General features: G+C 44.8%; 1 protein-coding gene across 1 annotated transcript in view; it reads right to left on the bottom strand.

The window, feature by feature from the left end:
• Window positions 1–25665, bottom strand: part of LOC115127744 (NALCN channel auxiliary factor 1-like) — a 176914-nt gene extending 151249 nt beyond the window's left edge. The window contains exon 1 of the mRNA XM_029657389.2: window positions 24629–25665. Within this exon, the coding sequence (XP_029513249.1) occupies window positions 24629–25360 (732 nt within the window). The 5' untranslated portion in view covers window positions 25361–25665. The remainder of the gene's footprint in view (window positions 1–24628) is intronic.
• Between the last annotated feature and the right edge of the window lie 1023 nt (window positions 25666–26688).

Here is a 26688-nt window from a genome sequence, read left to right as displayed (position 1 = left end):
AAATAAACATGCTTTCTTGCTTGGGTAGCCTACATTATCATTCCATTTAATTAGATTGTTTTGTTTATCTTCATGTGCTTCCTCATGGCTGTGTGGTTGTTGCTGAGGATCATTAGTAACAGTTGATAATATATTTTTTTTAAAGACATGTCGGCTAATTAAATCGTTATGGAGCAGAGCGCAGACCAAACCTTAACAGTTTGAACCCGAAGCATGTTGCAATACTTGGCCATTTCATCACGCATGGTTAGTGCAGGTAATAGACTAGGGTATAGCCTACTATTGTACACCATTCTCCCTATTATAATTCTATTTAAACTAATATTTCAACATTACCATGTGTTGAAGAACTGATTGTGGCAATTTTCAGAATGAATTAAACCACCGTTTTCTTCCTTTCATGCGTAAAGGCTCTCCAAACCTGTTAGTTATGATTAATAAATACTTTCCTAAACCTAAATAATCTAATCTCTCTAATAATCTTGATAATTTTTCTAATCTACCAATTGGTGCTGAAACAGAGATGAATATGCATAACCCTGCAAACCCTGTTCAATGAAAACTCCATGAGACAATTTGTTGACCAGCAAGTGGGAGTGTTTTCAGCGGTTGTGAAAAAGTTACGTCTGAATACCAAATACTGAGAATTGCGTATGAAAGACATGAATTAAATACAAAAATTGAGTTTGAATTGGCGCCAAATAGAATAGCAACTTCATGCTTCCTTATCCCAAGCACCAAGGTCATTTGTTTGTGTAGCGGTTGTGTTTCAATAAACTATGCTTTTATGATGAGCAACTTTGTCTTAGACCTGAAGACTTGCGTTTGCACTGGGAGCTAATAACTAGGATGATCAGTGGGATAAGAAGGCATGCAGGGTTTGATACCCCATTGGTCATAGCTGTATTCATGATCATGTAACAGGCAATAAATACATAAAAACCTTCATTACTGTAAAACTGAATATATCCTAGTTTCTCGCTAGAAGAGAGAGGGAGCGATTTGATTATCAATCTGACTATGACTGAGTGAGCTTGCTCATTTTGTGTTACAAGAGGACAATACACTTATTCCCTACCATTAAGCTGGCCGGGTTTCAGTAGCATTGCTTCTTTAGCTACAGTAGAGCTGGGCTAATAAAACACAGCCACAGAAAACAACCAGTTGGAAAACAGCCCAGAATGCTACAGGCCTCCTATTGTGTCTGTTTATGAGAGAGAGGGTAAGAGAGAGATAGAGAGAGAGAGAGAGAGTGAGAGAGAGAGAAAGGAAAAAGAGACAAAGCCCTGGAGAGAGTGTGAACTCAAAATGTCAGCTAATGGTCCATGGGTCTCTTCTCACCTGATCCCTGTGTGCCAGCCTCAGCCCAAACTTCTACCCCTAACCCTCAACCTTCAGGCCCCACATTCCCACATTCCCCATGAGACCCATTATTCCAGGTTGCCAGCTTTAATCCCAATCCTTATCTTCAGATCCAGCCAAAGACTCCAAACACCCAACCTCCAGTCACAACAGCAGTCCCAGCTCCAGCCATCAAACCCTGCCGTCAGCCACCCTACAGCAGAACAGGCACTGCAGATAGGATGCAGCATATGCAAATCAGAGACCCAATTTCACCAAGCAATTGAAACAACTTTTCACAAGTCCCAATCCCAATGTCCCTAAATTCCAGTCTGAGCCCCAGCCACTGACCCTAGACAGAGAGGATGGCTGACTCTCCTTCTCTCTCTCTTTCTGCTCTTCTCACAATTTTCCTGCTGCAGAAAAACAGCCAATCTGCGTCACCAAGGACACTACAGACAAGCCTGATGGATCTGTTCTGTAACATCACTCTCTTGCCACATCTCCGTATTTCACAAACTCTCTCTCTCTATCTTTCTGTTTCTCTCCCTGCCGTTCTGTTCTCTCTTTCCCTCTATCTTTCCATCACACCCTCAACCCTCAATCCCTCTTTTTTCTCTCACTTTCCCTTGCTGTTCTCCCTCTCTTACAATCGCTCTACCTTTCTGACTCTCTCTTTCGAGAAACACAAAAACATAGACATACACCAACCACCTCTAACAGTGAAGTCTTAGTAGTGCAGCAGTGTAGCTATAGTGTAGCAATATGCGGCTGTGTGTTAGCCTGCTAGGCTAACTGTAGCCCAGTCCCATGTTAAACAATGGAAAGGGAAAGGACAACCTAGTCAGTTGTACAACTGAATGCCTTCAACTGAAATGTGTCTTCCGCATTTAACCCAACCCCTCTGAATCAGAGAGGTGCTGGGGGCTGCCTTAATGCACATCCACGTCTTCGTCGCCCGGGGAATAGTGGGTTAACTGCCTTTTGGTTACTGGCCCAACGCTCTAACCACTAGGTTACCTGCCACCCAGTCTCATGTTAAACAGAATAGTAGTGTGGCTGTGTCTTAGCATGCTAAGCTAGATGTATCCCAGTCCCATGTTCAACAGTAGAGTAGTATGGCTGTGTGTTAGCGCACTAGATTAGCGGTAGCCCAGTCCAATGTTAAACAGAATAGTAGTGTGGCTTTGTGTTAGCATGTGTGTTAGCATGTTAGGCTAGCTGTAGCCCAGTCCCATGTTAAAAGATGGTGCTGACAGACATGGAAGCTCCACTTCGAGCTCCTAAGTAACTTTGCAGTATTTCGTTTTTTTGTGTGTTATTTCTTACATTATTAGCCAAGAATGTTTTTTGTGTTATTACATACAGCCGGAAATAACTTTGGGATATCAGAGCGGCGGTAACTCCCCAGCATTACGACCAGGAATATGACTTGGATCCTTTGTTCGCAACCCCCAGGGCAGTTGAACATACCCCATAGGCTGCTTCAAGACACCGTCAGCGGAGAAGAGGTATTCGGAATGAACTTCTAGTCCGACTCAGGAGGCGGGCATACCATCCACCACTTCCGAATATATTACTCGCTAATGTTAAGTCTCTGGACAATAAAGTAGACGAGCTCAGGGCAAGGATCTCCAGAGAGACATCAGGGACTATAACGTACTCTGTTTCACAGAATCATGGCTCTCTCCGGATATACCGTCCCCGTACATACAACCAGCTGGGTTCTCAGTGGATTGCGCAGAAAGGAATAAAAAACATTACAGGAAGAAGAAGGACGGTGGTGCATGTTTCATGATTAACTACTCATGGTGTGATTGTGATAACGTACAGAAACTCAAGTCCTTTTGGTCAACGGACCTAGAATACCTCACAATCAAATGCCGACTGTATTACCTCCCAAGATAATTATCTTCTGTTAGATAGTCACAGCCGTGTATTTTCCCACTCAAGCCGATACCACGACGGCCCTCAGGGTACAATAAAGAATTTTATGAAAACTGAAAACATATCCTGAGGCTGCATTTATTGTAGTTGGGGATTTTAACAAAGCACATTTTAGGAAAAAGTTCTATCAACACATTGACTGTAGTACTCACAATGGGAAAAAACTCGACCACTGCTATTCTCTCTTCCGGGATGCCTACAAGGCTTTCCCCCGCCCTCCCTTCGGCAAATCAGATCACAACTCCATTTTTCTCCTCCCTTCCAACAGGCAGAAACTCATCCACTGAAGTACCCATGCTAAGGTCTATTCAACGCTGGTCTGACCAATCGGAATCCATGCTTCAAGATTGTTTTGATCAGGCGGCCTGGGATATGTTTCAGGTAGTTTCCGAGAATAACATTGATGTATACACGGACACATTTACGGAGTTCATCAGGAAGTGTATAGGGGATGTTGTTCCCACTGTGACTATTAAAACCTACCCAAATCTGAAACCTTGAATAGATGACAGCTTTCGCGGTAAACTGAAAGCGCGAATATGGTTAAATACAAACAGTGTAGTTATTCCCTCCGTAAGGCAATGAAACAGGCAAAAACGTCAGTACAAAGACAAAGTGGAGTCGCAATTCAACAGCTCAGACACGAGACGTATGTGGCAGGGTCTACAGATAATCACGGATTACAAATGGAAAACCAGCCATGTCGCAGACACTGACGTCTTACTCCCGGACAAGCTAAACACCTTCTTCACCCACTTTGAGGATAACCCAGTGCCATCGCCGCGGCCCACTCCCAAGGACTGTGGGCTCTCGGCCGGCGTGAGTAAGACATTTAAGCGTGTTAACCCTCGAAAGTCTGCCGGCCCAGACGGCCTCCCTAGCCGTGTCCTCAGGGCATGAACAGACCAGCTGACTGGTGTGTTTATGGACATATTCAATCTCTCCCTATCCCAGTCTGCTGTCCCCACTTGCTTCAGGATGTCAACCATTGTTCCTGTACCCAAGAAAGCTAAGGTAACTGAACTAAATGACTATCGCCCTGTAGCACTCACTTCTGTAATCATGAAGTGATTTGAGAGGCTAGTTAAGGATCATATCACCTCACACCATGACCCACTTCCATTTGCTTACCGCCCCAATAGATCCACAGACGATGCATTCACCATTGCACTGCACAATGACCTATCCCATCTGGACAAGAAGAATACCTAACTAATAATGCTGTTTATTGACCATAACTCAGCCTTCAACACCATAGTACCCTCCAAGCTCATCATCAAGCTCAGGGCCCTGGGTCTGAAACCCGCCCTGTGCAACTGGGTCCGGGACATCCTGCTGGGCTCTCCCCAGGTGTGAAGGAAGGAAACAACACCTCCACTTCACTGATCCTCAACACAGGGGACCCACAAGGGTGCGTGCTCAGCCCCCTCCTGTACTCCCTGTTCATCCATGACTGCGTGGCCACACACGCCTCCAATCATCCAGTTTGCATACGACACGACCATAGTAGGCCTGATTACCAACAATGACGAGACAGCCTACAGGGAGGAGGTGAGGGCCCTGGTGGAGTGGTGCTAGGAAAATAACCTCTCCATCAACGTCAACAAAATAAAGGAGCTGATCGTGGACTTCATGAATAAGCAGAGGGAGCACGCCCCTATCCACATTGACGGGACAGCAGTAGAGAAGGTGGAAAGTTTCAAGGTCCTCGGCGTACACATCACTGATGATCTGAAAGGGTCCACCCACGCATACAGTGTGGTGAAGAGCCTGAGGAAATGTGGCTTGGCCCCTAAGACCCTCACAAACTTTTACAGATGCACAATTGAGAGCATTCTGTCTGTATCACCGACCTGGTAAAGCAACTGTACTGTCCGCAAGCACAGGGCTCTACAGAGGGTGGTGCGGTCTGCCTAACGCATCACCAGGGGGCACAATGTCTGCCCTCCAGGACAGCTACAGCACCCAATGTCACAGGAGGGCTAAAAAGATAATCAAGGACAGCAACCACCCACGCCATTTCCTGTTCACCCCACTATCATCCAGAAGGCGAGGTCAGAACAGGTGCATCAAAGCTGGAACGAGAGACTGAAAAACACGTTCTATCTCAAGGCCATCAGAGTGTTAAATAGCCATTACTAGCCCGCTGCCCTATATACATAGACAAGGAATCACTGGTCACTTTAATAATGGAACGCTAGTCTCTTTAATAATTATTACATGCTGCTTTACTCATATCATATGTATATAATGTATTCTATTCCACTGCATTAATACCACTCCGACATTGCTCGTCCTAATAGTCATATATTTCTTAATTCCATGATTTTACTTTTAGATGTGTGTATTGTTGTGAAGTGTTAGATACTACTGCACTGTTGGAGCTAGGGATACAAGCATTTCACTTCACCCGCAATACCATCTGCTAAATATGTGTATGTGACCACACACACTCAGTGCCGCTGAGTTTTAGCATACTAGGCTAGCTGTAGCCCAGTCCCATGTTAAACAGTAGACTAGTGTGGCTATGTGTTACTGTAGCATGCTAGGCTAGCTGTAGCCCAGTCCCATGTTAAACAGTAGACTAGTGTGGCTATGTGTTACTGTAGCATGCTAGGCTAGCTGTAGCCCAGTCCCATGTTAAACAGTAGACTAGTGTGGCTATGTGTTACTGTAGCATGCTAGGCTGGATGTAGCCCAGGTGCTAATGTGAGGTGCTGGGATTGAAAGGTGCGAATTCGGACAGTTGGAGGCCTGGATACAGACACTCCAATCATCCTCTGCCCCACATATCTCTTTCCTTCTGTCATTCTCTCTTCCTTTTTTTCATCTCTCATTTACAGCACAAACACTCTACGGCCATAACACACCTGTGTGTACTAGCAGCAAACATCTTTACCCAAAAGTAGCTGCGCTTTGTGTGCTAGTAACAAACTACAGCCAAATGTACCTTTGCTTTTTGTGTTAGCAAAAACACTCTACATCCAAGTGTAACTCAGTGTGCAAGCAGAAACACTTAGCACTACCCACATGTACCTGGGATTAGTGTTTTAGCAGCAACAACTCTACCTTCAAAATCTAAATGCTAGCTGCTCAATGTGAAAGCAGCAAAGCAACCACAGGGTAAGCAGTGGACATAAGGTGGTTTGGTAAGGATAGGACAATGAGCTGGTAAGAATTGGTAAGGATAACAAGCTAAAAGGATTGGGCATGGATAGGAAGGCTAACATGGTTTGTAAGTTAAGGAAGGAATAGCAAGATAGAGACTTCCCATTCATTCCAGGCTACACTCAATACAGCAGACTCACCGACCCCTTACTCTCGCTCTCGTCCTCTCTCTTTCGCTCTATCCAATCTGGCGCCTGTTTCCTGTTACCATAGTAACCCAACTCCCCCTCCCTCCTTACCTACCCTCCTCGCTCTCTCTCAAACATGCTATAACTCCATCTCTTTTTCTTCTCCTTACCTCCTCTCTCCCTCACTCATTCTCTCTTCCAGCCTCACACAGTTTAGAGTGAGTGGAAAAGAGCACTCTCCTGTAATGAGGAAGAGAGGGAGAATATCATTCATTTTCTTCATTAAATAATTTAATATTGTGGAAAACTAGATGCCAGGAATCAAACCAATGAGTTTTGGGGGAAAAAAATCTCTGTGTAATGAATGTATGTATATTATTCTGTGATAGATACACAGAGAACGAGAAATACTGCAACACAAAAAGGCACACACACAAACACTAAAGCAAACAGAGAAGTGCTCCGGTGCTAATGAGAGCTTTAATGTCAACGAGGCACAGACACAGATTAGAATGGTGATTACCCTGAGAATGGGCCCACAGTACACACACACACTCACACACCAGTGAAGGCATTACTCCACCTTTGAGACTTTCCTGGCTGTACCTGTACTGTTGCTTAGTTCAATCATCCATGCACAGAGACACAGAGAGAGAAAGAGACAGTGAAGGAGAGATAGAGTGCAACAATGAAAGTTAGAGAGGGAGAGAGAGACAGACAGACAGACAGACACAAACACACAGAGTAGGGTGATGTGGGATTGTACAAGGAAGGAATGAGTAACTTGTGGACTGAGGGGGGGTGATGCAGGGACAGGGTGAGAAGGAGGGGTGAGGGACGGAGGTAAAGTGGTTTTGTCAGTGTAACAGCCCTCATGTCCTCTGTACAGGATATGACCCTAATCACTTATGTCAATCAATCCACCACCTGTGCCAGAGCATTGCTATCAGTAGCTATGTGCTGTTAACTGACTGCATCAATAGGAGTGTGTGTGTGTGTGTGTGTGTGTGTGTGTGTGTGTGTGTGTGTGTGTGTGTGTAGGCTTATATATTTGGGATTCTATTAATCACAGGTGAAATTTACCTACCCCCAGGTTCCATTCACTCCTCCCTCTTTCAACTTTCTCTTGAATGTCCACTCTCTTCTCCATATCTTACTCATCATCATTTTGCTATCGATCTCTCCCTTCTCTCCAAATCTCTCCCTCCTCTCTGACTCATATCTAGCTTGCTCTCCTCCATCTCTCCTTTCCTCCCCCTCTACTGACCTCTTTGCCCGACACCTCACCCCTCTTTTCAAAATTGGAAATCTATAGTGGCGTTTCCACCCTCTTCGCGGAGGTGCACACACACACACACACACACACACACACACACACACACAAAAACATCCTAAAAATGAAGAGTGGGAAAATGTGTACTTGACGCAGGTCAGACACAAACACACACCCAGAAGCCATCACACAAAGTATTCAGTGCAATAAATGGTTGAACGCTTCCATTCTTTTGGAATACATCTAGCTATAATCCATCTGAAGAACAAGAATCTACTCCCCGCCTCCCCTCTCCCCAACCAAATGAGCAGCACTCGTTCAGTGAGTGACCACATTTGATGTCCTCTGAGTGAAGGGCCCTTTAGTCTTTTAGCAGCTGGAACCTGAGAGGGCTGAAGGGAGAGGAGGGGATGTGAACGGGTGGTAGTGTAAATCCTATAATAAAGAGGACGGATGGAGAACAGTTTATCCAGCTAAGAGACCACACAGGAGGATTAGCCCTACAGAAAGACAGGAGAAAGAGAGGGGGAGGGGAGGAGGGATGGAGAGAGGGAGAGAGAGAGCAGAAAGACAAAGAGGGGTAGAGATAATGGGATGTAAGAGGGTGAATGAGAAACAGAGAGGTGGAAAGGAGAGGGATATAGAGTAAGAAAAGAGAGAGAAAAGAGAGAGAGAAAGCGCTGCGCGAGAGAGAGGTGGATGGAGAGGGGGTTAGATGGAAGGATGACTGGATTCTGCGAGAGGGGGGTCATTTCTGAGGTCGAACTGGTAGTATTAACGTTGGGAGTCGTTATCTACACCCCACAATCCCCCACCCCCTAGGCCAGGGAAAAACCAAACAGAGATAATACACACATACACACACATAACCCAAAGCCATTATTTGGATTGGGATCGCTATGGGTGATGTACAAAATACAGTATTATGTTTGGTTTCAGGTATATGAATAAGGATCAAGTAGAGTTAAATGAATGTAGTTCTTATGAATGTGAATGTATGTAGTTCTCTTAGGTATGTTCGCCTTCATCCTACAGGTGCTTAGGCTGTTTGCTAAGATCTGAAGATATGGAGCTCAGTTGCTCTGTAATCCCCAAGGCCTCTCCTATCTGGTAGTGCTGATGGGCTGTGGCTGGGCAGCTGAGGTAGAGATAAACAAGATCTCACGGTTTGACAAATTTGACTTCAGATACCGACTTTCGACGTCGCTCCAAACGTCAAACTTCGAGGTGTTTTCAATACCCTGGGTTGCTCCTCCTACTCCAGCCGCACCCTGGGTTGCTCCTCCTACTCCAGCCGCACCCTGGGTTGCTCCTCCTACTGCAGCTGCACCCTGGTTTGCTCCTCCTACTGCAGCTGCACCCTGGTTTGCTCAGCTGCTTTCGCCGGCGCATCGCTGCTGGTTAATTTAGGCATTAATAGAGTTAAACAAAAACAACTCCATGCTTAGGAATTTATTCCGAATTTAGGAATTTATTCAGAAGGGCTAAGGTTTGGGATAGGGTAAAACAAAACAAGCCCTATCACTGGGATTGAACATCCACCACCCCCATCCACAACGCCCTAGCAAAACCCATTACACCCCCATCCACAAAGCCCTAGCAAAACCCATTACACCCTCATCCACAACGTCCTAGCAAAACCCACTACACCCCCCCATCCACAACGCCCTAGCAAAACCCACTACACCCCCCCATCCACAACGCCCTAGCAAAACCCATTACACCCCCATCCACAAAGCCCTAGCAAAACCCATTACACCCCCATCCACAAAGCCCTAGCAAAACCCATTACACCCCCATCCACAAAGCCCTAGCAAAACCCATTACACCCCCATCCACAAAGCCCTAGCAAAACCCATTACCCCCATCCACAACGCCCTAGCAAAACCCATTACACCCCCATCCACAACGCCCTAGCAAAACCCATTACACCCCCCATCCACAACGCCCTAGCAAAACCCATTACACCCCCATCCACAACGCCCTAGCAAAACCCATTACACCCCCATCCACAACGCCCTAGCAAAACCCATTACACCCCCATCCACAACGCCCTAGCAAAACCCATTACACCCCCATCCACAACGCCCTAGCAAAACCCATTACACCCCCCATCCACAACGCCTAGCAAAACCCATTACACCCCCATCCACAACGCCCTAGCAAAACCCATTACACCCCCATCCACAACGCCCTAGCAAAACCCATTACACCCCCATCCACAACGCCCTAGCAAAACCCATTACACCCCCATCCACAACGCCCTAGCAAAACCCATTACACCCCCCCATCCACAACGCCCTAGCAAAACCCATTACACCCCCATCCACAACGCCTAGCAAAACCCATTACACCCCCATCCACAACGCCTAGCAAACCCATTACACCCCCATCCACAACGCCCTAGCAAAACCCATTACACCCCCTCATCCACAACGCCCTAGCAAAACCCATTACACCCCCATCCACAACGCCCTAGCAAAACCCATTACATCCCCCATCCACAACGCCCTAGCAAAACCCATTACACCCCCATCCACAACGCCCTAGCAAAACCCATTACACCCCCATCCACAACGCCCTAGCAAAACCCATTACACCCCCCATCCACAACGCCCTAGCAAAACCCATTACACCCCTCATCCACAACGCCCTAGCAAAACCCATTACACCCCCCATCCACAACGCCCTAGCAAAACCCAAGCCTACTTGATGGTAATTGTCACGTGTGCTCCCTCTACTGACCTCTAGGTCATCAAGCTGCTCGTTATGGCGCACACCTGTCACCATCGTTATGTGCACATGCGCATCTTCAGACTCACCTGGACTCCATCCCTTCCCTGATTATCTTCCCTACATGTCACTCCCTTTGGTTCCTTCCCCAGGCGTCATTGTTTCTGTTTCATGTCTGTGTGTTGTTCGTGGTTCTTGGTTTGTATTATGTTCTGTTTATTGTATTACAACACTCACTCCCTGAACTTGCTTCTCTCAGTGCACATCGTTACAATAATAGGCTGATACACTGCTACGAAACACTACAATGCACACACAACAGAGACCTACAAAACACACCATAGAGACGCATAGAGTTCCACACACATATAGGCCGACACATGCGCACGCACACAAGCAAGCACACACACACACAAACAGCTTGTTTTAAAGATAAAAACACGATAGCATAAGATGCCAACACAACACACAACAGAGACAGATAAAGTCATATATAACAGACAAAACAAGCTATAAAACATTCTGCATAACTCTCTACACACACAGAAATATTCTATACAGCACCTGGGGCAAAGAGAGAGAAACAAATAAGTGATAAAGAGATGGAGAGAGAGAAGAGAGAAGCTTGAGAAAAAACACAGAGAGAGAGAGAGAGAGAGACTGTATTTCACTAGGGAACACACACACAGAGGGGGCTTAGATATCATCTCTTTCCATTGCTTTCCATCAGAGCTACACAGCCTCTCTCGCTCTCCCTCTCTCTCCCCTTCTCTCTCTCGGACACACACACACACTGACATAACATTATCTGTGTTTTCATCCTCTAAACAATCAGATTATTCTCTGCGGCTGAGGGAGGCATGGGCATAAGGATGTGCTTAGCTTCAGCTCACACATGACTTCATTAGCACAGCACAGCACAGCACACACACACTGGCTGTTGCTTGCTGCTCTCTGTTCTACAGCCCATACATCAGAGGATTGGGGAAGAGATACAGGGGCTGGTTAGGCCTTTATACACTTTTGACTTCAATGCTCTTTTACTGTTGGCTGATCATGAAATTATGACTTGTATGTCTGACTGTACAAGCAACAACACACCTATTGGAACCATGCTATGGGCCCTTCAAACGCAACTCTGGACCTCGAAGCCAGTTCTACTGCATTTCTTCATTGTTCCCCTCTAATCAGGGACGGATTTAGACCTGGGACACCAGGTGTGTGCAATTAATTATCAGGTAGAACAGAAAACCAGCAGGTTCCGGACTTTGTAGGGTAAGAGTTTAATTGCCCCTGTTATGGGCTATAGTAGATGTCCAATGACCGTGCCCTGATCAACATGTTTGACCCTGGCTCGCTCTGTTCATACAGGGTTAGAAAACTCGCTTGGTCAAAAACAAACAAAAGCCATTCTTTCTCCTCTATCATACGGCTGTAATGGTCTGTAAGACACACACACAAAACACACCACACACACACAACATGGTTAAATGGCAGCCACTGGGTCCTCTGATTAAAATGGATGAGGTTAGTTAGGCTCAGGTGCTCAAATGAATCATCTGTTATTAAAAGCTGAGAAAATGTGTAAGTAGTTAGGTTTCCATCCAATTGGTGACAGACTTTCATGTGAATATTCTAAAATCAACTTAAAAACACATTTTTCCACCAGATCAAATGTACTTGTTGTGGATAAAAGGCTGTGCGTGAAGACGTAGTGCACATAAATATACATTATGCGGTTCAATTCCCATGTACCGAATAAAAAATACAAGTCCAATGGGTTTCCACCGCATTCTCACCTGTACGGATGGTTTTCTCAGAACATGTTCTACGTTATATAGGGAGGGTGTCCACTCTGGTACTGGCACGTGCGCTCTAGCCAACAGCTTGCAGATACAATGTGGGTATAGTCTGCATGATGAGATTATTATGGACAAAAGAGCGAGATTATTCTTATTGGTCAAACGGCAGTAAAGCATCAATCATCATGTCACAGAAAAAGGTCCTCGATAATGATTGGAAAGGAGCATCAACTCGTCACCTTGCACTTTCACCACCCTGCATATTTCCCAGACTGCCTTGCCTTTCGAGTGAATTGTAGAGTTATACCACCCACGACTGTATATGTTAGTGACAGAGACATCACTGTTGCAATTTGAACTGTTCAGCCCTGTGGCTGTCATGCCCTGACCATAGAGAGCCCTCAGGGTTCTCTATGGTGTAATAGGTCAGAGTGTGACTAGGGGGGTTTTCTAGTTTTTTTTGTTCTATGTTGGTGTGTGAGTATGGTTCCCAATTGGAGGCAGCTGAATATTGTTGCCTCTAATTGGGGATCATACTTAGTGTGTTCCTTTTCCTACTTGCGATGTGGGATATTGTTTAGAGTTAGTGCCTATGTGCGCTACGTATTTGCACGTTCGTTAATCTTTGTTGTTGTTTGGAAGTTCACTATAATAAATATGTGGAACTCTACTCACGCTGCACCATGGTCCACTTATTTATATAACGATCGTGGCAGTGGCCTTCACCAAGTGAGATCCTAACTGAATATGTCATCATTCAAATAAAATGATTTAACACAATACAACACATATTACATAAAGACCTTTGAGGGCTTACTTTTACCCTAATACTATGGGCTGAAAATCATGGTTTACAGGCTAAATCAGGCCTGCAAGTCACATTATGCTGGATGTAAAGTGATGTGTAATTCCTATTGGAATCCAACCAGAGTGGGGATATCCAACATTTGCCATTTGTGTTCAATTTGCATTCAGAATTGAATTTGATTTATTTATTTCACCTTTATTTAACCAGGTAGGCAAGTTGAGAACAAGTTCTCAGAATGACTTCCAGGTTAGGAAGACTAAGATATGAGACTACCTAAAGCATCTAAACTGGAACAACCATTTCAGTAACGTGTGCTAGTAACAGATTTGATTAGCTTAGAAACATATATTTTATTTATATTTGAGCTGCATAAAATTAATAATACAACTGGTTGCTTGCATGCTGATTGGACAAGCAGAATTCCCAGCCATGCTGATTGGACAAGCAGAATTCCCAGCCATGTTGTATTGGCCGTCACAGACACACTATGCCTGCTAACGGTTCCATCTGAAAGGGATCACTGTGCCTCCATAAGAATATCATGCTCATGTTGTTGAATCATTTCTTCTACTCAACTAGCACATTATTTCCCCTCGCTTCCAGCATAGCATTTAGTTTGGTACAGAGGAGGTTAATATAAGCCTCGCTGTTTGCCAGTCCGACCTCGGAAGCAATGTTTCAATTTAGAATTTCCATCTGTGTACCATAATTAGAGTGAACTGTGCCCAGACGAGATGAGACAAAGCATCAACGTCATTATCATGTAAATGTAAATAGAAAAATAACTCTAACAAACGAAAATGCAGCTAGTGCACTGTCCTTTCAGGCTCAATGTTTGACCTGACTGAGTTAGCTGAAGTTGGGTAGCAAACTAGCAAGTGACAAAAAAGTTATTCAGCCTGCATAGCAACCATTTTGCTTAGAGCAGACGGCCAGACCTTTTGCATAGCAACTATGCAAAAAGAGTCACGTCTGTAGCAATATGACCAGAATAACTAACAACAAGATATCTGTCCAGTGTGAAGACACCTGTACCATGTCTTCACTGACATTTTCAACCTCTCCCTGACCGAGTCTGTAATACCAACATGTTTAAAGTAGACCACCATAGTCCCTGTGTCCTAGAAAGCAAAGGTAACCAGCCTAAATTACGACCGCCGATTAGCACTCATATCGCTAGACATTAAGTGATTTGAAAGACTGGTCATGGCTCACATAAACACCATCATCCCGGAAACCCTAGACCCACTCCAATTTGCATACCTACCCCAACAGATCCACAGATGACGCAATCTCAATCTCACTCCACACTGCCCTTTCCCACCTGGACAAAAAGAACACCTTTGTGAGAATGCTATTCATTGACAACAGCTCAGCATTCAACACCATAGTGACCAACAAAGATTATCACTAAGCTAAGGACCATGGGACTAAACACCTCCCTCTGCAACTGGATCCTGAATTTCCTGACGGGCCACCCCCAGGTGGTAAGGGTAGGCAACAACGCATCTGCCACACTGACCCTCAACACAGAGGCCCATCCTGTACTCCCTGTTCACCCACAAATGTGTGGCCAAGCACAACTCCAACAACATCATTAAGTTTTCTGACAACACAACGGTAGTAGGCCTGATCACCGGCAATGATGAGACAGCCTATAGGGAGGAGGTCAGAGACCTGGTAGTGTGGTGCCAGGACACAACCTTTCCCTCAACGTCAGCAGGAAAAAGGAGATGTTTGTGGACTACAGGAAAAGGAGGGCCGGACACACCCCCATTCACATCAACAGGGCTGTAGTGGAGCGGGTCGATAGTTTCAAGTTCCTTGGTGTGCACATCACCAACAAACTATAATGGTCCAAACACACCAAAGTCGTGAAGAGGGCACAACAACTAATTTTCCCCCGCAGGAGACTGAAACAATTTGGCATGGGTCCCCAGATCCATAAAAAGTTATACTGCTGCACCATCGAGAGCATTCTGACAGGTTGCATCACCAACTGGTATGGCCACTGCTCGGCATCTGGCCGTAAGGCTCTACAGAAGGTAGTGAGTACAGCCCAGTACTTCACTGGGACCAGCTACTCGCTGTTTATTATCTAGTCACTTCATTCCTACCTACATGTACAAATTACCTCAATTAACCTGTACCCCAGCACATTGACTAGGTACCCACTTTTTATAGCCTCATTATTGTTATTTTCTCATGTTATTTTTTACTAAATATTTTCTTAACTCTATTTTCTTAAAACTGCATTGTTGGTTAAAGGCTTATAAGTAAGCATTTCACAGTAAGGTCTACACCTGTTGTATACGGTGCATGTGACAAATAAAATTTAAGTTGATTTGATAAAGATATAATGCATATAATTCATTCAATTTTGTGTTTACATCCCAATATGACACTTTATATATATCACAGAAGACTGAAATATAACAATACTGTTTGACATAGAAACACTGGATTTTCGGCGTAAATAAAAGTATGTTTATTAATTAGGAAATTAGGAAAAATAATAATAACATTCCACCCATGAGGACACTAGGTCAATTTAATAAAGGAAAGTGCTACTTAATCAATCAATGTAGATGCAAAAACAAAGATATTGAAAAACAAACAATAAAAATGTAAAATATACCAGCAAAAGAGCATGCTGGGAAATATGAAAATGAGGGGTGTGGTTTTACACTGGTTATATAACACAAACACTGGGGTTATTTTACACCAATGAGTGGTAATGAAACACTTACAGAGTTAATTTAACACTTGAATGAACACTAAGAATGTTACACTGAAAAATCAACACTAGGTTACACTGGTCAATTTGCTGCGCTAGTTTCTGCTGTCTGGTGTGAGCACCAGATGACTCAACAATGGAAGAATCTCATCAAACAGCTGTGAGATGGAGAGACACAGGGAGAGAGACGGAGAGACAGGGAGAGAGAAGGGAACAGAGAGAGAGAAAAACAGAGGGAGAAAAGGGGAGTGAAGAAATGTGAGTATCTCTGTTGGTTAGACTCTATCAAAGGTTGTGTGAGTAGCTTTACATACAGTTGAAGTCATAAGTTTACATACACTTAGGTTGGAGTCAACCACTCTACAAATTTCTTGTCAACAAACTATAGTTTTGGCAAGTTGGTTAGGACACAAGTAACTTTTCCAACAATTGTTTACAGACAGATTATTTAACTTATAATTCACTGTATCACAATTCCAGTGGGTCAGAAGTTCACAAACACTAAGTTAACTGTGCATTTAAACAGATTGGAAAATTCCAGAAAATGATGTCATGGCTTTAGGAGCATCTGATTGACATCATTTGAGTCAATTGGAGGTGTACCTGTGTATGTATTTCAAGGCCAACCTTCAAACTCGGAGCCTCTTTGCTTGACATCATGGGAAAATCAAAAGAAATCAGCCAAGACCTCAGAGAAATAATTGGAGACCTCCACAAGTCTGGTTCATTCTTGTGAGCAATTTCAAAATACCTGAAGCTACCACGTTCATCTGTACAAACACCAGTACGCAAGTATAAACACCATGGGACAATGCAGCCATCATACCGCTCAGGAAGGAGACACGTTCCGTCTCCTACAGATGAACGTACTTCAGTGCGAAAAGTGCAAATCGATTGTACTTTTTGGAGAAATGTCCTCTGGTCTGATGAAACAAAAATAGAACTGTTTGGCCATAATGACCATCGTTATGTTAGGAGGAAAAAGGGGGAGGCTTGCAAGCCGAAGAACACCATCCCAACCGTGAAGCACAGGGGTGGCAGCATCATGTTGTGGGGGTGCTTTGCTGCAGAAGGGACTGGTGCACTACACAAAATAGATGGCATCATGAGGGAGGAAAATTATGTGGATATATTGAAGCAACATCTCAAGACATCAGTCAGGAAGTTAAAGCTTGGTCACAAATGGGTCTTCCAAATGGACAATGACTCCAAACATACTTCCAAAGTTGTGGCAAAATGGCTTAAGGACAAAGTCAAGGTATTGGAGTGGCCATCACAAAGCCCTGCCCTAAATCCTGCAGAACTGAAAAAGCGTGTGCGAGCAAGGAGGCCTACAAATCTGACTCAGTTACACCAGCTCTGTCAGGAGGAATGGGCTAAAATTTACCCAACTTATTGTGGGAAGCTTGTGGAAGGCTACCTGAAACGTTTGACCCAAGTTAAACAATTTAAAGGCAATGCTACTAAAAACTAATTGAGTGTATGTAAACTTCTGACCCACTGGGAATGTGATGAAAGAAATCAAAGCTGAAATAAATCACTCTCTCTACTATTATTCTGACATTTCACATTCTTAAAATTAAGTGGTGATAACTGACCTAAAACAGGGAATTTTTACTAGGATTAAATGTCAGGAATTGTGACAAACTGAGTTTAAATGTAATTGGCTAAGGTGTATGTAAACTTCTGACTTCAACTGTATGCTTAGTTCAATTCCATTTTATTAGATTTCACTTGTATACCAAGTAATTTATAATATGACACTGCACTGCATTAACCCAACAAAAGCTAGGTTGACAGCCACAAGAAGAAAATAATGTTAAGAACTACAGTAGGACCATGGGGGAGAAGGTGATGCTACAAATCATAAAGGGGAGAATGTAGAAATGCAGGCACCGCTTTGAGGTATGGATATTTTTAGATGATAGAGAATACAACACAACAAACAAGGCTTCCTGTGTAGTAAGAAAAGCAAATCAACCAGGAACACAATTGATATCGACTTCCATATTCACTGTGTGATTCCTCAATTTTGCAGTAACTCTGCTCTCCTGCTGTGTGTTATGGTGCTACTTCACCTTCCTTCCCATCATGATGGCCAATCAGGTCAGGGGTCACCATGATTTCACGGGATAGCTCTGTACAGTTTCTCCAGAAGCCTTCTTTCTGCAAGCTTTGTCTCCCCTAGTCGTTAATTAGCTACTACTAACTCATCTGATAACTGGGCTCCCCTGTGCTACAGAGAAGCCTGAAGCACTGAGAGAGAGAGAGAGACAGACAGAGAGAGAGAGAGAGAGAGGGAGAGAGAGAGAGAGAGAGAGAAAGAGAGAGAAAGGAGAGAGAGAGAGGAGAGAGAGAGAGGAGAAAGAGAGAGAGAGAGAAAGAGAGAGAGAGAAATGAGAGAGAGAGAGAGAGAGAAAGAGAGAGAGAGAGGAGAGAGAGAGAGAGAGAGAGAGAGAGAGAGAGAGAGAGAGAAAGAGAGAGAAAGGAGAGAGAGAGAGAGAGAGAGAGAGAGAGAGAGAGAGAAAGAGAGAGAGAAAGGAGAGAGAGAGAGAGAGAGAGAGAGAGAGGGGGGGGTATAGAGGGATGCTGTGAGCAATAGGCATGCAGAAATACAAACAGAGAGATAAACGGAGAGTTTAGGAATCATTAAGCTAAGTGTATGTGTTTTTCTCGCTCCCTTTCCCTCTCTCCGAACAAAAGAAAGCATACATACTGTACAGCTACATGCGACCAGTGTGAAATGGCTACATAGTTAACGGCGCACTCTGAGGGCGTTTCACTCGCTCTGAGACCTTGAAGTAGTTGTTTCCCATGCTCTGCAAGGGCCACAGCTTTCGTGGAGCGATAGGTAACGATGCTTCCTGGGTGACTGTTGTTGACGTGTGCAGTGGGTCCCTGGTTCGAGCCCATGATGAGGGACGACGCTGTTACATAAACCCAAAACCATTTACACCCCCTTCCTCTCACACATAAACATAATTTTAAAAAGCACACACACATAATGTAAACGCACAAACAATGTGAATAATTTATTGCTAATTAATGACTCGGGGAGTCATAGATCTGATTGGGTGCCATAAAGAATTCACACAGCAGGCCATTATATCATTAGCTGCAAAGCTGTGCTCTGTGCTGGACTGAATGGACTGGTAAACGGGGCTACTTCCTGGGTGCGACACGTACATACGTACACAAACACACACACATAGCAGTAGTCAATTATAGCTGTGGGAAAGAAAACAGGAATAAACTGGAATATTAACAGAAAGTCAAGAAGTGAGGCGGGATATTGACAGGTTTCTCCTGGACTAGGTCTGAGAACGCAGGTGGAGAGGGAGAGAAACATTGTGTCTGTGGAAAGACGCGTTTCCATGGGAGTGGAGGCAGAGATAGAGCACTTGTCTAAGAGACACATTTCCTTATCTGAGTGCCTGGGGAGAAACAAACAGTGTCAGCTCATATGGAGGGGAGTTTCCCTGTTTCCATAGGCCTGTTGCTAGCTGCTGCTGCTGGGAGAAAACGCACATAACTGTAATTGAATTTTACCCAAAGCCACCATCAGAGAGAGGGAGGGAGGGAAGAGAGGGAGGGAGGGAGGAAATTACAGGGGGCATGCTGTATATGTGTACTGATATTATCCAACAGTGACTGAACTGTGTGACATTCAGAGGTTCCCTCTATATTATGTACATTAATGCATTATAATCTGAACTGTAGGAAATGACATGTTTACCAGCTGAAAACAGTCAGAATCACCTTGACAACTGACATAACATACAGTATAAACATCGCTCCTTCTGGATAAGCCTTGCCGTCGCGCCTGTTCTTTCCAAGAGCTGAATTTAAAGAGAAATTACTTCCAAATATATTCATTTTACTATGAAACTTCATCAAGTGGGCTTAAGACATGATAACATAAATTCAGCAAAGGCAAAATAAAAGATAGAGACACGGTCCCAGAGAAAAGGACAGAAGAAAAGAAAGGTGGAAGAGAGGGAATGGGAAAATGAAAGTGAGTGACACACAGAATGGAAGTTCAAGACAATACACGTGGAGGGAATGAGAGAAATAAATGAGAGAGGAAAGGCTTATGAGAGAGATAGGTCGAGAATTGGAGAGAAAGAGTGAATGAGATGGTGGGCAGCAGAAGCAGGGGTGGAGAGGGAGGCAGTGGGCCCTGTGAGGACAGGCCTGTAATTGAAGCGAAGGAAAAAGACCTTAACCCAGATCAGTATCTATCACTCTCCGGCAGGAAGAAAGAGCTCAACACCCGCAGATTTCCTGAGAGGGCGACAGATGAGGACAGAGGGAAGAGGAGAGAGAGTGGAGGGAGAGAGAGAGGGAGAGGTAGGGGATGATGTAGCGACAGATACTGCTGATTGCAAAGATTACTTCTCTGAGAAAACCTGGCCGCTGTGGGTACACTGCCCTTACTCACTCTCTCACACACACACACACACACACACACACACACACACACACACACACACACACACACACACACACACACACACACACACACACACAGGCTGGCAGACAGAGCTCAGAGGAGATCAGCATGTTGAGACAGACAGAACCCTCGAGACATGGTCATCTGAGAGGAGGAGAATTATGCAAGTGCAAATTAAATTACACCGGAAGAGAGAGGCAGGCATGGACCTGCAGGAAACACTGGGCTCTGCGTGTGTGTGTGTGTGTGTGTGTGTGTGTGTGTGTGTGTGTGTGTGTGTGTGTGTGTGTGTGTGTGTGTGTGTGTGTGTGTGTGTGTGTGTGTGTGTGTGTGTGTGTGTGTGTGTGTGTGTGCGTGCGTATGTGCTGTTTGTTATGCACATTATGAAAACACACACACGGAGACACGGACAAACAGACTGAGATGCTATCTGGTATGTGATGAGCCAGGTTCACACAGAGATCAAAGGTTTTAAAGATCACACATGGACAGGATGGAAAGAGAGAGAGGGGGAAAAAGCATGCCTGAATGTAATATGGTAAAACTTACACACACAGCAACTAACACATTGTGTGTGTGTTTGTTGTGCCACATAGAGCACCCAGCGGAACACAAAAGCAGCCCTTTGACACCTGATACTCACTAGCTGCCAGTGTGTGAGAGAGAAGCTTAGTGGTCAGAGTAACCATCGCCTCTTATTGGCTCTCCTGACGCAGGGCCTGTAGGCCTATTACATCTCTCTCTCTGTCTCTCTCTCTCTTTTTCTCTCTCTCGCTCTTCCCTCTCATTCATTCTCTCTAAACTACATTCAACAACTACAGGAGGGACATTGAACAATACATTAGCTACCCCTTACCTCAGCTCTCCCTCCCCTGTCCTGCCCTATTAACCCCTCTATTCTCACCCATACCGGATATCGCTCAGGGCAAAGGGCCTCGGAAAGGGAAAGGAGGGCGGGGAAGAAAAGAGAGGATCATATCCGTTTTGCTAATTCTGCTGTTTGTCCAGCTTAGTGGAGTGGGTTCTCTAGGCGGTGACAGTATGTGATTCAGGCTTAGAGTGCTGTGCTTGTCTAAAGGTCACACTAACACAGGAGCCCATTAGCAATTCAGATGTGGCTAAGAGGGTAAGAGGCTGCACTGGTCCCAGTGCCTGCTGCCTGCCTGGCCCTTATTGCATTATCAGGGAGTATAGCGGCAGCTAGCATGCTCAACACTGATTATGTGACAAAAAGGGGAGGGGAGATATTATGTATCTGTTATGTAACACACTGCCGATCAGAAGTTTGGGGTCACTTAGAAATATCCTTGTTTTTGAAAGAGAAATACATTTCTTGTCCATTAAAATAACATCAAATGGATCAGAAATACAGTGTGTATGTCACACCCTGACCATAGTTTGCTTTGTATGCTTCTATGTTTTGGTTGGTCAGGGTGTGTGCTGAGTGGGCATTCTATGTTACATGTCTAGTTTGTCTAGTTCTATGTTTGGCCTGATATGGTTCTCAATCAGAGGCAGGTGTTCGTCATTGTCTCTGATTGGGAACCATATTTAGGTAGCCTGTTTGGTGTTGGGTTTTGTGGGTGATTGTCCTTGTTACTGTCTCTGTGTTACTTTGCACCAGTATTAGGCTGTTTCGGTTTTCGTGTTACGTTTATTGTTTTTGTATTTGATTCGTGTTTACTTTGTTTCATTAAACATGGATCGCAATAGCCACGCCGCATTTTGGTCCGCCTCTCCTTCACATACAGAAAACCGTTACAGTGTAGATATTGTTAATGTTGTAAATGACTATTGTAGCTGGAAACTGCTGATTTTTTTATGGAATATCTACAGAGGCGTACAGCAGCCCATTATCAGCAAATAACTTTCTTCTGAAACTTGTCAGGCTATTCTTGTCCTGAGAAATGAAGGCTATTCCATGCGAAAAAAAACTGTTGATGTTGAGACTGGTGTTTTACGGGTACTATTTAATGAAGCTGCCAGTTGAGGACTTGTGAGGCATCTGTTTCTCAAACTAGACACTCTAATGTTCTTGTCCTCTTGCTCAGTTGTGCACCGGGGCCTCCCCCTCCTCTTTCTATTCTGGTTAGAGACAGTTTGCACTGTTCTGTGAAGGGAGTAGTACACAGCATTGTAAGAGATCTTCAGTTTCTTGGCAATTTCTCACATGGAATAGCCTTCATTTCTTAGAACAAGAATAGACTGACGAGTTTCAGAAGAAAGGTTTTTGTTTCTGGCCATTTTGAACATGTTACCGAACCCACAAATGCTGATGCTCCAGATACTCAACTAGTCTAAAGAAGGCCAGTTGTATTGCTTATTTAATCAGAACAACTGTTTTCAGCTGTGCTAACATAATTGCAAAAGGGATTTCTAATGATCAATTAGCCTTTGAAAACGATAAACTTGGATTAGTTAATACCCACAGAACACATTAATTCACTCACACATACACACACTCTCTCTCTCTCCTTCCCTCTCTCTTTTTCTCTCTCTCGTCCCACTCATTCCACCCCCATATCCCTAGCACATCTGGGACAGCAGATCTACCAGCCAAGGTCAACTCCATTACTGCTGCTGACAGAAAATCACACTGGCCATGAAGCTTTTACACACAGACCTCATATCCTGACATTAGACCGACTGAGATAAGCATACTTGTAATGCTAGGCATAGACTGAATGATTATAGATTGGGGTTTCTGATTCCAGTATGATCAGCTGAAGGAGGAAAACTGATGGTTGCTGCTTATTTCAGGAGGATTTTAACCAGAGGCCTCGAGTGGTTCTATATACTTCAGCACCATGGACAGAGAACAGACCTCACAAGGACCAGTGACACACAGCTGAGACCGAGAGAGAGAGAAAGAGAGAAAGAGAGAGAGAGAAAGAGAGAGAGAGAGCAGCCCGTAACAGTCTACTGCACAACAAATGAAAAAATAACAAGTGTAATCTAGCCAATGTCTCTAACCTGTGTAGCATTGCTGTTTTCTGCAACATGACTGCATAACCATGACTGCACATAACATTTGGGGCAACAATACATTGCCAGTGACACCTGCGATTAAGTGTGTGTGTGTGTGTGTGTGTGTGTGTGTGTGTGTGTGTGTGTGTGTGTGTGTGTGTGTGTGTGTGTGTGTGTGAACGATAGTGTCATATATTCCACGTTGGTGCAATATTAGCAAAACCTGTTAGTTTCAGTCATGCTGAGCTCACAACACAACGTGAAACAATCTGCATCATCCCTCTGAAAGACCCGTTTGTTGACGTGTGTTGACCAACTGAGGCAGCGGTGTACTGCTCTATGTTACAGAGAGATATGTCATCAGTACAACAACAAACCGGCTACAATGAAAAAGCCTTCCGGTGGATTAGGTACAGAAATCACTGGTACGCTATTAATGTTATTGAAATGCTAGCACCTCTGAGCTCTGGCTGAGCTAGGCACTAGGCCTTCCCCTCTAGTACACCCTCTCCTCTGATAGCCTCCAACACGGTAACAGATGATCACATCACCACACTGCCGAGAACTTGCTACAGACCTATAAGGCTACACCCCCCTAACACAAACACACACACAGAGAGAGAGAAAGAGAGAGAGAGAGAGAGAGAGAGAGAGAGAGAGAGAGAGAGAGAGATGGGGGGGTCGAGATCTAGGTCTGATGCTTTCAGAACCATAGAGAGCACCTCTCTCGCTCTCTCTCTGGTTAGTTGGAGAACCAATCCCTTGGGTTTTGACACCGTTTGAGATGCAAAGATTATATCTGAGGAGAGAACCTAATCAGGGGCACAATCTATTTTTGTATTAAGATGCTTCCTTTTTAGTGTAGGCTTGTGATTCTTTCGCTGCTGCCTTTAAAGTATCACAATACTTGGCAGTTATACTCAATACCCTATTAGATTCAAACTCTCTCTCACTCTTTCTGTTTGCTGTAGGCTATGTGACACAATCATCACACATTAACTCCTGCACAAAAATCTACAAGTGCGCGTCCACGCTCGCTCGTTCTCGCACAAACATACACACGCACGCACGCATGCATACATTGCAGGAAGGACAAGTGGGGTGATGCCTCTCGCAAACTATTTGAAATCATTCCCACATCTTGATAGATATCGGTTACCATGACGACTGGGAATCAATCCAAGCCCAATCAATCCAAGCCCCCTATATAGGCTAAAAAGACAGTAGCCTACCTATAGTGCTTTGATATGTGAAAGCCATTCACATCCTACCTTGCATTCCTCCATACATGTCCTGACCGAGTATTCATCAGTCTCATATTTCTCAACCAACTGCTCAAACTCCCGGTAGTCCTCCTGAGCTTGCCGGTCAAAGCGCTGGTAAACCCGGACACACTCGCTGCATCCCAGCGTGTCACCCTCAGCCACGTCCAGGCTGCAGTTTATATTGTCCGGACTTGTAAACCCGTTAAACAAATCCAAAAGAGAGTAGGAATTACAAAAAGAAAGATACAAATCGCTCAGATTCAAATCCGCCGACTGCGTCCTCTCCCCGCCCCCGGAGAGGCCCAGGCAGACGGGCTCTGCGTCCGTGAAAGTGAAGCAGTCTTTGGACAAGCTGTCCGGGTGACAGGTGTCCAGTCGCCACAGAGGTTTGGTAGAATTCCCTATAAAAATAACATCTGGCTTTCTGGCAAGGGGGCCGTGGGGGGAATGGGGGTCAGAGGAGGGGGTATGGTGGTGAGTGGAGTTTGGGTACTCGACCATGTCCGTAAAGGCGAGCCGCTTGTCCTGCCGCTTGTCTCGGGTCCGCGTCAGTTTGGCCTCGGCGCAGAACCACAAGTGATCAGAGAGCAGGACGGTGATGAACAGAAGAGAGGCCAGCGATAGGCGCCATCTCTGGGCCCGCTCCGACTCGGTAAATGGCTTCTCGTTCTCTCGGGGTGCAAACCAGATTTTTAAGCCGTCATCTTGCTTCCGACACATCCAAGCACCCCTGGTCATATTTTAGGAAAAGCGCAGCTCTGGCCGACTCCACCGCGGGGGCTCCTCTGCCACTATACTCATTGACTTTGGGAGATGGACTCTGGTTATTTATCCTCGGTAACGGTGGGCTGCCGTGCCGCCGCCGGTCCTGGGCTCTCCTCTCTAGCGCCAGACGCCGTCTGTGTGTTATTCCGATCCAATTAGCGCGCCCGCAGAGATTAAGCCTCGCGCTGCCGCATCCCCGTTCTCCATGGCTCTCCGGGGGGAAACCACGTTCTCTGTAACCGCATGCCTCGCGCCTCGCTCCCTCTCTTCTGCTCTCCGGGGTGGTGCTCGCGCGCAGAGACCAGCTGTGGCCAGTTTATCAGTGCTGTTGCCGTTACTGCTGCAGTTTCCCGGATTCAATTATGAGAAAGCAAAAGCCGTTTGATTGTGCCCCAGTAGATTTTTTCCAGTTCGTATCTGGGTTGAATGCCTTGGATCTTTTCTCCCAATGGCCACAGTCATCTTGGACCTGGGTTAAATTGCCGCCATGTTCGTCTTGAACACTTTTGGGGGGAGCGGGGTCCGTTTGCGTCATCTCCATCGTTACGATAGCTCCATCGTTGCGAAGTGGCGTAGCAGCTTACTACCTATTACACACTCAGATACATGCAGGCATTTAATGCCACTATTCCACCACTCTGGACTACAGTACGCAGTTATGAAATGTGAGGTCTTATACCTGTTACAATCTGGGTTGGGAAAAGATTGGCTATATATATATTCAGCACAGTTGCTACTATATATGCAGTTCAGACATTGGGGAGAAGTATGGCAGAAAAAAGTCAATGTCACGAAATGTCTCAGTGCTAAATATGTATGGTGCAAGTTGATCAACAAATCATTTGCCACATTATTTCGATGCCATGAATGACAGATCATGAGGAATGTACAGCTGGTCCTATGGTACGATAACAGCCTTTACAAACAATGTGCATAAAACCCCCTTATGCCTGGCATGCAATGAGCGTGGCATTCAGCTAAATGACATGCACAGTCACCTCCAAAAATGATTGGCACCCTTGATAAAGATGAGCAAAAAAGAGTGTATAAAAGTAATAATACAAATAGCTTACTGAGCTATATTGAATGATATGAAAATATGAACATTATATTATTTCATGCTAATACAATTACTCAGAGAAATAAATGTTGTTTAACAAGTAAAACTTTTTTCTCTCAAAAAGATAGGTGTCATAGTTATTGGCAGCCCGACTCCCCTTGTGAGGAAAACGTCACTGAGCCTTTATCTATAATGTTTTATGAGATTGAAGAACACATTGGGAGGGATCTTAGACCATTCC

Source organism: Oncorhynchus nerka, linkage group LG1, assembly GCF_034236695.1.
Source record: "Oncorhynchus nerka isolate Pitt River linkage group LG1, Oner_Uvic_2.0, whole genome shotgun sequence".
Lineage (NCBI taxonomy): Eukaryota > Metazoa > Chordata > Actinopteri > Salmoniformes > Salmonidae > Oncorhynchus > Oncorhynchus nerka.
This window is presented reverse-complemented; position numbering and strand designations above follow the sequence as displayed.